Below are 13,864 nucleotides of genomic sequence, written 5' to 3'. Positions count from 1 at the left end.
ATTTATTAATATGTTTTTACCTACATAACAGGACCTTGAGAAGTGAAAGTGAAAGTGAAGTCGCTCAGTCGTGTCCGACTCTTCACCACCCCATGGACTGTAGCCTACCAGGCTCCTCTGTCCATGGGATTTTCCAGGCAATAGTACTGGAGTGGATTGCCATTTCCTTCTCCAGGGGATCTTCCCGACCCAGGGATTGAACCCGGTCTCCCACATTGTAAACAGACACTTAAGCGTCTGAGCCACCAGGGAAGCCCTTATATCAAGTCAAACCTTTCTACAAACTTTCTATATGCAGTGACCAGAGCAACCATTCTTTGTTCAGGTGGAGAGGTACCATGTTTGAACGGTAAGGGGATGGTAGTTATGCTCTGTACACTTGCTTATCATGTTTGTTAAAGCTAGCTTGGAAATTTAGTATTCATACAAGTATATATATTCTATATTTTTTGTTCCTCAAAGTAGAAAGTAGAGAAAAGTTTATTAAATTCTGAATAATATTTTAGTTCCATCAACGGCAGATTTGCTCCCATAATGGCACAAGGGGCCAGATAACAGGAGTTGAATGCAAACATACGGCTTCTTCATACTGCATTGACTGTGTGCAAAAAGCTGTTGATCATATTTGCTTGCTAAGTCTTGGCCAGATGATTGATAGTCAATAAAATCAATAACAATTGCTTGTTAAAAGCACCATGGATTTATCTGTGCCATGTAAGATTTATTAGACTGAATGGAAGCCCAATTCTACATTTGAGTTTTTGTGAATAATGTGCTTGGATAACATTTCATAGATGTGGACGGGGTGGCATAGCGTAAGTGACACCGTTTTATCAAGTGCATGAAGTGGTGTATCTGGGTGATGGCATAAATATCAGTAGCATAATGTAACAGACTACACACCTTTATAGTGAAGTCAGCTGTTGACTGTTTGCATCAAAAATAGTATATTATGTTATAAAGTCATTTCCCTTCAGCTTTGAGTGAGTTATAACTGAATCTGGGTATATTTGACCTTCTGAGCATTTGCTCCCTATCAAGTCAAAAAGCCTATTATAAAGACCTGCCTGGGGTAGAAAAACTGTTTACTTCCCCATATTCACATTTACTTCCTTTTGCAACTGGTTTTGTTCAGAGACTAGATAATGTCTTAGACTGATGAACAGCACAGGTCACAGCGGCATGACCCTCTCACAGCTCTTCCTGGAGTGTGGCAGAGAGTGATAAGTATTTGGTGTCAAACAGTTGCTTCTTAAAATGCAAGCTGCAAACAAAGTAAGAGAAAAGAGAGGATGAAGAAAAAGCTCAATAAAGCTGAATAGATGCTATCTGGCTGGAAAGTCAGCTTCAATGAATAAATCAGTGGTAGATGAGGATTAACCATCTACGTGTATGGGCTAACGACAGAATGTGTATTCCCACACCAGAGCACAATGTTCAGCATTCTGCTTCCAAAGCTAATCCTCCAAGGAACAGTTTCTTCTTTGATCACAGCTATTAGTATAAAATGTGCAGTGCTGGTTCTATGCAAGGCTTACGAAAAACAATTTTATTTGGCTGGACTTTACACCATCCTTAAACAATGAGCTTTCCCAGGTCATATATTCCTTTTAATATTTATGGTAAAAGGCAGGTCAGGTCTTTTCCTGAATAGGAATATACTTTCTTAAAATTTTTTTGAATTGAAGGATAATCGCTTAACAGAATTTTGTGGTTTTCCGTCATACATCAACAAGAATCAGCCATAGGTACACCCGTGTCCACTCCTTCCTAAGCCTCCCTCCCATCTCCCTTCCCATCCCACCCTTCTAGATTGTCACAGAGCCCGTTTGTGCTCCCTGAGTCACACAGCGAATTCGCATTGGCTATCTATTTTACATATGGTATTGTAAATTTCCATGTTCCTCTCTCCATACATCTCCCGTTCTCCCTCTTCTCCTCCCATGTCTACAGATCTGTTCTCTATGTCTGTTTCTCCATTGCTGCCCTGCAAATAAATTCATCAGTACCATCTTTCTATATTCCATATATATGTATCAGTAAACGATGTTTATATTTCTCTTTCTGACTTACTTTACCCTTATAATAGGCTCTAGGTTCATCCACCTCATTAGAACTGACTCAAATGTGTTCCTTTTTAAGGCTGTGTGGTATTCCATCATAATATGAACCACAGCTTCTTTATCCATTCATCTCTCAATGGACATCTAGGTTGCTTCCATGTTCTAGCTATTGTAAAGAGTGCTACAGTGAATATTGAAGTACATGTGTCTTTTTCACTTTTGGTTTCCTCAGGGTATATGCCTAGGAATTGGATTGCTAGGTCATATGGTGCTTTTATTTCTAGCTTTTTAAGGAATCTCCATACCATCTTCCATAATGGCTGTATCAGTTTACATTCCCACCAGCAATGTAAGAGTGTTCCTTTTTCTCCACACCCTCTCCAGCATTTATGGTTTATAGACTTTTTGATGATGGCCATTCCAACTGGTGTGAGGTGGTGAATACATTTATTTTTTTATACCATCCCAGCAAAAGGTACAAAACGAGTGAGTTTAAACTGAAAGTCAACGTGGAGTTACTGCTTACAGGTTTGAATGCATTTTTATGTTTCCCATAGGATAGACTTATAAATGTTTTAGATTTACAGAAATATACTTAACATGTCAAACAAAGCTACTTCTTGTTTTATATCACTTTTGCCTATAAATTTTAAGATGATTATTTTATTAGAAGAGGACAGTGAATTCCTGGCTGAGCTGATAGAACCTTACTGCCTATCTGTTGCTTGCTTGGTTCTGACAAGAAGACAGAGGTACCCAACACACTTTCGAGGATCTGGTCTAAGGAATACTCAACATACATGTCTCTCCCTTCCCTCCACTCTATATTTTCCTCATTAAATTTATTTTGTCACAAGAAAACTTAGGAGACAAATTACTTTTAATTTCTCACTAGTTTTCATACATGAGAACTGAAAGATCTCAGTTATGTCCCTGAATTTATAAGACCGCAAATTGTGCTTTGCAGATCATATGTTTTCTGTGATTATCAGAAAGGAAGACAGAATAAGCAGTTCCACACAGGAGCTCTGAAGTCAGACAGCCTGGATTCAAACTCTGGCTTTGCCTTTTAAAATCAGAATCACTTTATAACCTTTTTGTGCAGGAAGATATGTGAATCCTGAAGATTAAATGAAAAAGTGGCTGGAAAGGGCTTAGAACAGTAACTGGCATGCAGTAGGTGTTCAGTATATTTTTAACAAAAAGTGTGAAATACAGGTTTTCAAATTTAATTCTTACTGTCAGGCTCATAGGAGAAACTTAAAATATTGGGATATATATTCTATGTGTTAGTCACTCATTTGTGTCTGACTCTTCGCAATCCTGTGGACTGTACCCACTGGGCTCCTCTGTCCACGGAATTCTCCAGGCAAGAATACTGGAATGGGTAGCCATTCCCTTCTCCAGGGGGATCTTCCTAGCCAGGGGATCAAACCCAGGTCTCCTGCATTGCAGGCAGATTCTTTCCCATCTGAGCCACCAGGGAAGTCAATATATTTGCTAAGCATTAATCTTCGGGTTCTTTTTTTCCATCAAACAAACCTTCTAAAAACATCTTCTGAGCATAGGAAATGGGGCAAGGCTGTGGAGGCGGGCTCCCAGGAGCTGGGCCTGCAAGCTTATGGGGGTGAGGTGATGATCTAGTCTTAGAAAATGGTGGAGGGAGGCCTGGTGGACAGGGAGAGGGCTGGTGAGGAAGCTGGAAGGCCAGGAAGGTCAAGAAGGAAGAGGTAACTTAGATAGGCACACAGGACCATGGCTGGATCTGCAACATAAACCAGAAAGTTCAAAAAATGGCAAAGTCAGAGTCAAACAGAAGTGAAATGAAATGACAACTTCCCTGGTGATGTCAAGTATATTCTGTGAATTCTGCTTGGGTTTTCTGGGTAACCTTACTCTGAGATAGTTCTTACTTTAAGACAGGGACCCAGTTTCAGGTTAGGATAAAACTGCTATAAGAACACCTCAGTACAACGGTTTTTTTGCTTTGAGATGTCTTTTGGGATGAATTAGACATGCTGTTGACAACACCTAGAGGGTCTCTGATAATCTGGGTTCACTGATGGTGGCCATTTTATACTAACTTCTCTTCCAAGGTTAAAAATTGATCCTGAAGATCAGTGTGGTAATATTAGAAAGCCTGGGATGTAACAGGCAATGTACTACTCTTTTGACACATTGTTCTGCTCTGGTGTCACAAAAGCAGCATTAGTTTTGACCTTTTAATATTGTCCTTTTTGTTTTTGCTTTGTAACAGCACTCAAAACAATTTGTTTCTATTTATCACAATTTAATGAAAAACTCAATCAAATCAGTCATTTGGCATCATGTATATAAAACCTAGCAGTAGTCAAAAGAAAATCAAAGCAGTAATTTTAAATTATATTACATTAGTATTACTGATGTCCAAAATCATCTTTCAGTTATTTATAGCAGAAAGAGAAGCAACTTATAGTAAATATATGTACATAAATACTACAAAATTCATATTAATTTCTTTACCTCTTTATCTTTGCCTTTAATATTTAAAAAATTAGATAAATGTAACTTTTAATATTTTATCAAAAGATTAACATAAGACTTAAGGATAGGCTGAGTAGGGACATTTATCCACAGGCTAGAGTTTTAGAGTAGTTTACTCTGCACACAGGAGCTTCCCTGGTGGCTCAGACGGTAAAGCGTCTGCCTGCAGTGCGGGAGACCCGGGTTCAATCCCTGGGTTGGGAAGATCCCCTGGAGAAGGCAATGGCAACCCACGCCAGTACTCTTGCCTGGAAAATTCCATGGACTGAGGAGCCTGGTGGGCTACAGTCCATGGCTTTGCAAAGAGTCGGACACGACTGAGCGACTTCACTTCACTCACTCTGCACACATAAGAAATGAAGAAAACCGACCTCCTTACTGACGAATTGGCTAGTCACTGCCTAGAATGGTGTTTCCCAAACTTGTGTTGAAGCAAAAAGAACTTCTACAACCTAAATGTCCATCAATAGATGAATGAATAAAGCAAATGAGATATATATGCATTTGTGTGTGTGTATATATATACACACACACAAATATGTCATCATCAACTCTGGTGCTCTGCTTTTTAAGCATCTCAAGCAATTAGTTCTGTAGTTAAAATGCAGAAGATCCAGGGAGAGCATACAATGGAATATTATTCAGTATCCTCAGATACAATTGTTTATATGTGATAAATCTCAGTTGCAAGTGGCAGAAAACCAATACAAACGAGCTAAAGCAGAAAGAAGGGGGAGGTTTGTTGACTGACAAAACTAGAAAGGCAGGAGTGGGTAGCTGGCCTTGTTTATGAAGGCCAGGGGTTCAAACAGTGTTTTCCAAATTCTCTGTTTCTTCCTGCTGTATCTCTGTGGGTTGCCTTACTTTCTTCTACTAATATAGGAGGAAGAGAAAGAGGCAGGGATACAGACAGCTCCTGTCTTTTCTTCTAGCTGCAACAAATCAGAGGAAAGCAAAGCTTTTCTGTCCCTGACTCTATTATCTATATATGGTATCTATAAACCTCAGAAGAGGATTCTCACTGGATGGGCTCCTGTCATATGCTCATACTTTGAATTATCGATTGGCCAGAGGGGTAGGGTGTGACAGCTTGCCAGGCCCATGTGACATGCTCTTGCACTTGGCCGGGTAAAGCAGAGCCCTGGATTGGCAGCCCCACAGAGTCACAAGGACTAGGCTGAGGCAGGAATTGATGGTGAGGAGAAGCACTTAACTAAGTAAGAAGAACACTACTGTTATGAGACCAAAATATAAAAATCACAAAACGCTAAATTCCATGGTTACCATAAGCTCTTCTTTTCTTCTAAACAGATGGAATTATTAAATGAAACTATACAGTTCCTTCGGAGAAGGCAATGGCAACCCACTCCCATGGACGGAGGAGCCTAGTAGGCTGCAGTCCATGGGGTCACTGAGGGTTGGACACGACTGAACGACTTCACTTTCACTTTTCACTTTCATGCATTGGAGAAGGAAATGGCAACCCACTCCAGTGTTCTTGCCTGGAGAATCCCAGGGACGGGGGAGCCTGGTGGGCTGCCGTCAGTGGGGTCGCACAGAGTCGGACACGACTGAAGCAACTTAGCAGCAGCAGCAGCATACAGTTCCTTACACTCTCAACCCAACCACGTACTTTAAAAGAGACACCTGAAGTGAATGCAAAATCATATTTTGGCACCTTTTACCATCCTCCTTCCACTCATGACCCCTCAGGGCCAGGACTAGGGTGAGGGGAGTGAGGCACTTTCCTCAGGTGTGGAATTGAAAGGGGTGCCAAAACCTCAGTAGTCAACATAAATAATATTTTAATGTGATATTTTTAAAAAATAAAAATGAATGCCAAAAAATCTATGATGAAGAAAGGATCAAAATCTTAAAGACAGGATCAATACTACTGATTTTCCCTTTTGATTTAGGCTCCAATATGGCTCAGCATGGCACTGTCATTGATCAACATTTAAAATGTTGATATTCTGCTCATTGTGAATTTTTTTGCATTCATCTTTGTTTTTTAAGATACTGCCTTACAGGACTTCCCTGGTGGTCCAGTGGCTAAGGCTCTGTGCTCCCAAAGCAGGGGGCCTGGATTCAATCCCTGGTCAGGGAACCAGATCACACATGTCACAGAGAAGAGTTCGCAGGCTGCAACTAAAGATCCCCCATTCCACAACTAAGACCTGATACAGCCAAATAAATAATTGCTTTAAAAAAAAAAAGAAACAAAGATATCGCCTTATAATATTTTTATCCTGATTACTGAGTTTCTGGCACCCCCTTATGTTTTTCACCCAAGGTGAGTGCCTTACTCGTCTCATTCACGTCTTCTGCATCCACTTCACCAAAGGGGCAGGCAGTCATCAGTAAACCCTTCACTCAAGCTGAGTCAATCGCATTCTTTCTCTAAACTTGAAAATGAGGCCTAAGAGACACGGAGACACAATCCGATGAGAGTGGATACCCGAACTGCGAGTGATGCTGCACTGGAGCTGGAGAGGTCGTGTTGGGCCTTGCGCAGGCCGAGGAATCCCATTCAGAGACAGAATCGGGCATGAGAGAATTAGGCATGTGCCATGTTGTAGGATTTCTTCAAAGTATTTTCTGCCCTCTTCTACAAGGCCCTTCTCTGGCACCTCTCTATTGGAAGAGTGAATTTCCTACAGCACGGATGTCAATCTTGGCCACATGGTTTGTTTTAGCCAGTGGAATGTAAGCAGAAGTGACATGCCATGCCTCAATGGAAACTTTTAAGTGCCATTGAGTGGACCTGCTTTGCTCCCTTCTCTCTGCCATAACGCTGGCATGTTCCAAACATATTTTTTCAGCCTAAGTTCAAGAAGTTGAACTTGAGGCCGTGCATCTGAAAAAAATGAGTCATATCACTTATCATTTTAGCTTTGTAATTGAAAAACAAAATATCTTTGTTTATACACAAATAAATCTTTGTGTAGTGTTCTTGTTCCTTGGGTTTAATTCAACTGACTATTCTCTCAGGACCCATTAGGATCTGGCTCACTCTTTGTGACCATTTTTAAGAATAGTCTTTATACTGCACCCTGTGCTCTTTAAGGAGCAAGCAAAGTATCCCAGGTTGGGGGATAGGATTTCTATGCAGTAAGAGCTCAGAGCTTCCCTGGTGGCTCAGATGGTAAGGAATATTCCTGCAATGAGGGAGACCCGGCTTCAGTCCCTGGGTCAGGGAAGATCCCTTGGAGAAGGGAATGGCTACCCACTCCAGTATTCTTGCCTGGAGAATTCCATGGACAGAGGAGCCTGGCAGTCCACGGGGTCGCAAAGAATGGGACACAACTTGGTGACTAACACACATACACGTACACAACAACAGTTGGCTAACGAGACAATAACTTCTGTTTTATGCAAAAACCTTCTATTTTGGCAAACTAAAATTACTAAGTTACAAACATGATAATTATTTTTTCAAAATACTGTCATAAATATAGTTTTAGCTGCTTTACATCCTGTGGGTAGGAAGCACAGAGAGGTTATAGATTTGCCTAAAGTTACCAGCAGGTAAGTGGAAAAATCAGGTCTGGAAGCCAGAACTTCATCTAGCTCTTTCTGTTTTTGCCTCAGCACAATGAGAAACAATTTATTCCTCTGTAACATTCTCCTTAATACTTGTAAGAATGTTTACGTTGCTTCAGAATGTTCTCATTATACATGAAGTAAATTTTTAACAATTTAAGAACATGTACATATGTTACCTGTCTCATTTACCATAGGAACATCTAGGTTATACTGTGTTTACTGCTGATGTATATATCTAACTGAACACCACTTTAGTGACATTAAATAACACATTTATCATGCAAATATTTGATGAGATGCCACCACACTACAAAGCTGGTATTTCTTTCCCAGAATGCCTTGAAGATGAATGCATAATAACTGATGGTTTATTTTAAAATGCTTAAATTACAAATATTTATTTAAGAAAAAGAAACTAAGAGAGAAATAACATTTGAGACAAGATTTAGAATGAACAGTGATTAGGGTAGAAAGGAAAAGAAAACTCTGGCTCAACAGTAAAAACACGAAAGAATTTACAAATATATTACTGATTCAGTGATTGATAAAATACATCAGGAATCCAAGAATAATGTCAAATTCAGAAATATGAATTGCTAAAATTACAAAGTAATAATAATGGTTCCAATTGCCTATATTAAAGTGCCTACAAAATCTGTTTTGTGTGCACAGCATTTCTTTATACTAACCTAAGTTAGATAAGGAATGGAGAAAGTACTGATACTAAATAAAAAATGTCACCAGATATTTTTCCTGCAAGGACACTTCCTGTATTATTATTTTTCAGGATTTCAAAGGCCTTAGATATCTGAAAAGTAAATCAATTTAGTCAATTGACAACTCATGAGTTTCAACCAGTTGTTTTTAAAAGCACTTAAAAGATAAACTTCAGCCACTTTGTCTTGTTTCCTGAGGGAAACACTTATTCACACAGTTTTATCACTGGAAATGACTAAATATTAATGAAAACTTTCAGATCTAGTGATAATCTGTGTTGATAACTAACTGTCCAACTTTGGGAGAACTACTTAGTCTAGTTCTTTGCTCTCCTATATTCTGAAGGACTTAGGAGTTCTGGTTCATGAGTTTTTTGTGATGATGGAAGATACACTCTATGAGAAAATCGAACGTTAACACATCAACTATCTTATTAAGCAGATATGGTGAGGGAATAATGTTTGTTGTTCATCTAACAGTTGATAAATGAATGGTAAAATCTGTCATCCTCCTGCCTTATATTTCTTGGCAGTTTAATCACTGTGATATTGACAGAACAAAAATTGTATTTACTATTTTGAAGAAATATACAAAAGATCAGAGAAGAAAATTTTTTTTAATGAACCAATATTCCCTTCCTAGTCTACTTATGTCATGTCTTAAGGGCTTTACATTATCCTTTTTTAGCAAACATCCAAATTTCAACTCTGTCTATAACACAGTGTCTACTCACAGCTTCCACTACTGATAAAACGAATGATTTAACATTTCTCTTTTTTTAATATGTTTATTTAATTGGAGGCTAATTACTTTATAATATTGTAGTGGTTTTGCCATACATTGACATGAATCTGCCACGGTGTACATGTGTTCCCCATCCTGAATCCCCCTCCCATCTCCCTCCTCATACCATCCCTCTGGGTCATCCCAGTGCACCAGCCTGAGCACCCTGTCTCATGCATCGAACCTGGACTGGCGATCCATTTCACATATGATAATATACATGTTTCAATGCCATTCTCCCAAATCATTCCGCCCTCGCCCTCTCCCACAGAGTCCAAAAGACTGTTCTACACATTTGTGTCTCTTTTGCTGTCTTGCATATAGGGTTATCGTTACTATCTTTCTAAATTCCATATATATGTGTTAATATACTGTATTGGTGTTTTTCTTTCTGGCTTATTTCACTCTGTATAATAGGCTCCAGTTTCATCCCCCTCATTAGAACTGATTCAAATGTATTCTTTTTAATGGCTGAGTAATACTCCACTGTGTATATGTACCACAGCTTTCTTATCCATTCGTCTGCTGATGGGCATCTAGGTTACTTCCATGTCCTGGCTATTATAAACAGTGCTGTGATGAACATTGGGGTATACGTGTCTCTTTCAATTCTGGTTTTGATTTAACATTTCAAATCTACATAGGGCTTGATGGAGATTTAAAGGATGTCTTTGGTCTTAATGGATAAAGTATAGGTTCTTCTTCACAGAAAATTAATGCTGTAGTTTGACCATCCTAATTAGTGTATGCCTGTAAGTCCTTTTTCCCAGACAGGGTGATTAATTTCTTAGCCCCAACAATATGGTAATTTGTAGGGCAATTCAACATAGGCTATAGTTAGCAGTTTAGGAGTGAAGTCATAATAGGAAGAAAATATTGGCCATGAATTAAAGTTTTGAAAACTTTCAAAGTTAAACATCATTTAAACAATTTAAATTGAAATGTTTAAAAAGTGGCATGTGCCTGGGGTGGGGCAGAGCTCAAATTTGTGCTGAATTGTCTCCATCAGTATTAATACAGTTCAGTAGGCTGTATGTGAGAACATACATAACTGTAAATGTGGATCACATTCAATCAATACTGAGTTGAGCTCCCTGACTGCTGAAAATGGTGATGCTTTACTTTTTCTTGCTTTAAATAAATTATCAATATTTCCCCCCTTAACCCGAGGGCCTTTCTCAAAGGCTAGCTTTTCTGGTCTCCAGAGAGTGCCAAGAAACCCTGAGTTGAGGGGCCCACAGCTGATGCCTCTACTGCCCTGCCTCATTCTTGAGCTTGCAAATCAATGGTGTAAAGAAAACCTCCCTATAACAATCCTGAACCCCTGCCTTGACCTTTGCACCCCCAACAAAGTGGATTTTTTAAAAAAAGTAAAAGTCAGATTCATGTACATCTCAAGAGTGGTTCCCTTCCTCCTAACCAGTGTGGGCAACATTATAAAGATCTCTTTCCTCCTGAAGCTTATTGTGTGTGTGTTTATCCCCTATTGGGGGAGCAATAGATAAACACAAAAGTAACATGTTAATTAAAATATATAGCATGCCAGTTAGTGGTAAGTATGACTGGGAAAAAAAAAAGCAGAGAGGGAACTAAACGAATCAAAAAGGTCTCACTGCAAGGGTGACATCTGAGTAATGATCTGGAGGAGGCAAGAGAATGAACTATTAAGATACAAGGTATTTGGTCTGGAGCTGAAGGAATATCAGAAGCAAAGGCCCTGGGGTCAGGGGGCCCTGGTGTTTGTGGAGGAACAGCAAGAGGGACAGCTGGCTCAAGCAGAGGGAGTGGGAGGAAATAAGGTCGGTGAGGCCAAAGGAAACAGGTCATGTGAGGTCCTGGCGGACCTTCCTAAGGACTGTCTAAGAAACGTGGGGGAAACGGAAGGACGTTGAACAGGGGAGCGGCATGACCTAACAAGTTGTTAAAGGCCCTGTTTGTTCTTGAGGCTAGCTTTGGCAGTGGTGCCATCAAAAGACATCAGAAAGATAAATTTGGTAACAGGTGTTTCAAAGTTTGCACAGACAACAACTGATAAAGGAAAACGTCTGAATTCTGGACAAACGGGTGTGTAGGTGGTCAATATGAGGGGTTACCCTGAGAAACTGGAAGATGCACCTGCCTAATTTTCAGGCCGCGACCGCGCAGAAACCTCCGGTCCTGCTCCTCCAGCCCACGGACGCTCCGCGAGGGTCAGGGCCTCAGCCTCTGGCCGTGTTGCCATGGCGACTACAGGATTTTTTTTTTTTTTCTTTCTTTCTTCCACCCTACTCCCCACTCATACACCTCCTGAGCGCAAAGCACCCGGATCCGCATCCTTCCAGCGTGGACGCTGGGTTTGGGCCAGCGCCTACTAATCAGTATTCCGCTCGCAGCGTGTTTCCCGCCCCCGCCGCGACTCCAGGCGCCAGCCTATTCAGCAGCTCTGCACCCAGAGGTCCGCGCCACCCAACCGCCCCCACCTCCTCCCCGGGGATCGCGGCTAGAGCGCCACACCGGCTCTGGCCTGGAGCGTCCCTGAGAAGAGCCGCGGGTCGGCCCAGTAAACGCATCGCTTTCCTACTCGCTGGTGGCGGCCCAGAGTTGCACGTCTGCGGCGGGGAGGGGGCGCCCTGTGCCTGGCTCGCAGGCAGCGTGCCCGGGGAGACCCGCTCTACGCATCCCCGAAACAACTCTCTGGAGAGGTTCAACTCCCCTGTGCGCCGTTTAAGGTCCCCCTGCGCTTCCTGCAATGCACCAGACGGGGGAAGCAGATATCGGAGGCACCTGCATTGCGCTCCCGTTGGGATGCACTGTGCGCAAAAGAGGGGGGGAAGTGTCATCTGCTGCAAAACGGAGGGTCGGAGGTGCGGGGAGTTAGGGGTGGGTTTTCTTAGGACTTACCTTGTGCAGTTTCCACATGGCCCCTAGAGCCTTGACTTCGTGGCTGGAGTGTTTGCCCTCCTCTAAGCACTGGTAGCACACGGGCATCTTGCACTGCACGCAGTACATGCTGTGGTTCTCCAGCTCGTGGTCTGTGCAGGTGGAGACCTTTCGTGGGCTTAGCCGCCGGCTCACGCGGCCCTGCGCCGGGGGTACCAGGCGATGCTTGGCCAGAGGACCCCGGGGCGGGTGGCATCGCAGGCGGCACGGGTCACAGTAGAAGACATCGCACTGTTCACACATGACGGTGGCTTCCTTGGGTGCCTTCTCGCAGAGCTGGCATTTAAGGGCAGCCGCTTTGCTCTGCTGGTAGCGGTCAATTACCCCTTCCAGGACGCGGTTCTTGGGGAAGCCGCGGAGCCCCCGGTCATCCAAGATGAGGCTGCGGTGGCACTGGGGGCAGGTGATACAGGAGTTGCGGGGCACAGAGGCCAAGGCCGGTGACAGATGGGTGGCCGGTGGCGGCATAGCCGGGGGGAACACACGGACGCCGTTGGGGGACTTCTGGCACGGTGTAGTAGGGGCGCTGGCGAACCCCCCGTAGGAGCCATAGCCGCTGTCCGCCTCGCTGTACAGGCTCATCTTGTCCAGGTCCAGATAGTCATAATCAGAGACCCCGGAGCCCGAGGCCCGTCGGCTCTGGGGGGACTCTGACTCCGGGGTCTGTACCAGGATGTTGCGGGCGCACGCCTGACATATATTGTGAGAGCAGGGTAAGATGATGGGCTCGCGATAGAAGGAGCCGCACACGGGGCATTTTAACTCTTCTTCCATCTCTTCCATGGGGACCTGGCTGGGAGCGAAGCAGCTGCGGCTGCAACGGGCGCCTGAGCTGACGAGGTGGCCGGCTGGCCTGTCGTGTCCAGCACCTTGGCCAGCAGTGGCGGCGGTGGTTTTGGCAGTGGCGCCTTCTCGCGTCGCTTAGGCGCCGACTCCCTCCGAGGCGCTCTCTCTATGAGCCACCGAACCTCGGCGCCCAGAGCCAGCCTGGGAAGCGCCCCCCTTCCTCGCCCCCTAGTCCCGCCCCAGCCTGTAAACAGCGGCCGATTGGACGGAAAGCGAGAGAGCGAGGCTCTCATTGGCCATATGCCCCATCCTTCTCCTCTTCTCTGCAGGTCACTGGGGGTTTGGTGGAGGATTCTGAGGCTGAGGGGAGTTTTCATTCCCGGCTGCATGATCTCGGGAGGCGGCCGGCGTGCGGAGGCGAAGGGACCGGGAAGGAGGAATTAGGCGGGATGACTCATCCCTCGCCCCGCTTCCTTCCGACCTCCGGCTCAGTCTCCCGAGAACCGAGCGTGAGAAACCCCTCCTCG

General features: G+C 43.3%; 1 protein-coding gene across 10 annotated transcripts in view; it reads right to left on the bottom strand.

The window, feature by feature from the left end:
* The window catches only part of TRIM9 (tripartite motif containing 9), a 119,610-nt gene extending 106,146 nt beyond the window's left edge, over positions 1 to 13,464 (bottom strand). For 7 of the 10 annotated variants that reach the window (XM_040226768.1, XM_040226770.1, XM_040226763.1 and 4 more), the window contains exon 1: positions 12,513 to 13,459. In XM_040226768.1, the coding sequence (XP_040082702.1) occupies positions 12,513 to 13,334 (822 nt within the window). In that variant the 5' untranslated portion in view covers positions 13,335 to 13,459. Of the gene's footprint in view, positions 1 to 12,512 lie in introns of all 10 variants that reach the window. The other 3 variants (XM_040226769.1, XM_040226764.1, XM_040226761.1) reach the window with 1 other exon arrangement.
* Positions 13,465 to 13,864: the final 400 nt, after the last annotated feature.

This window comes from Oryx dammah, unplaced genomic scaffold (genome assembly GCF_014754425.2).
Source record: "Oryx dammah isolate SB20612 unplaced genomic scaffold, SCBI_Odam_1.1 HiC_scaffold_26, whole genome shotgun sequence".
NCBI classification, from domain to species: Eukaryota; Metazoa; Chordata; class Mammalia; order Artiodactyla; family Bovidae; genus Oryx; species Oryx dammah.
Note: the sequence above shows the minus strand (reverse complement) of the source record. Positions and strands in the feature narration are given on the sequence as shown.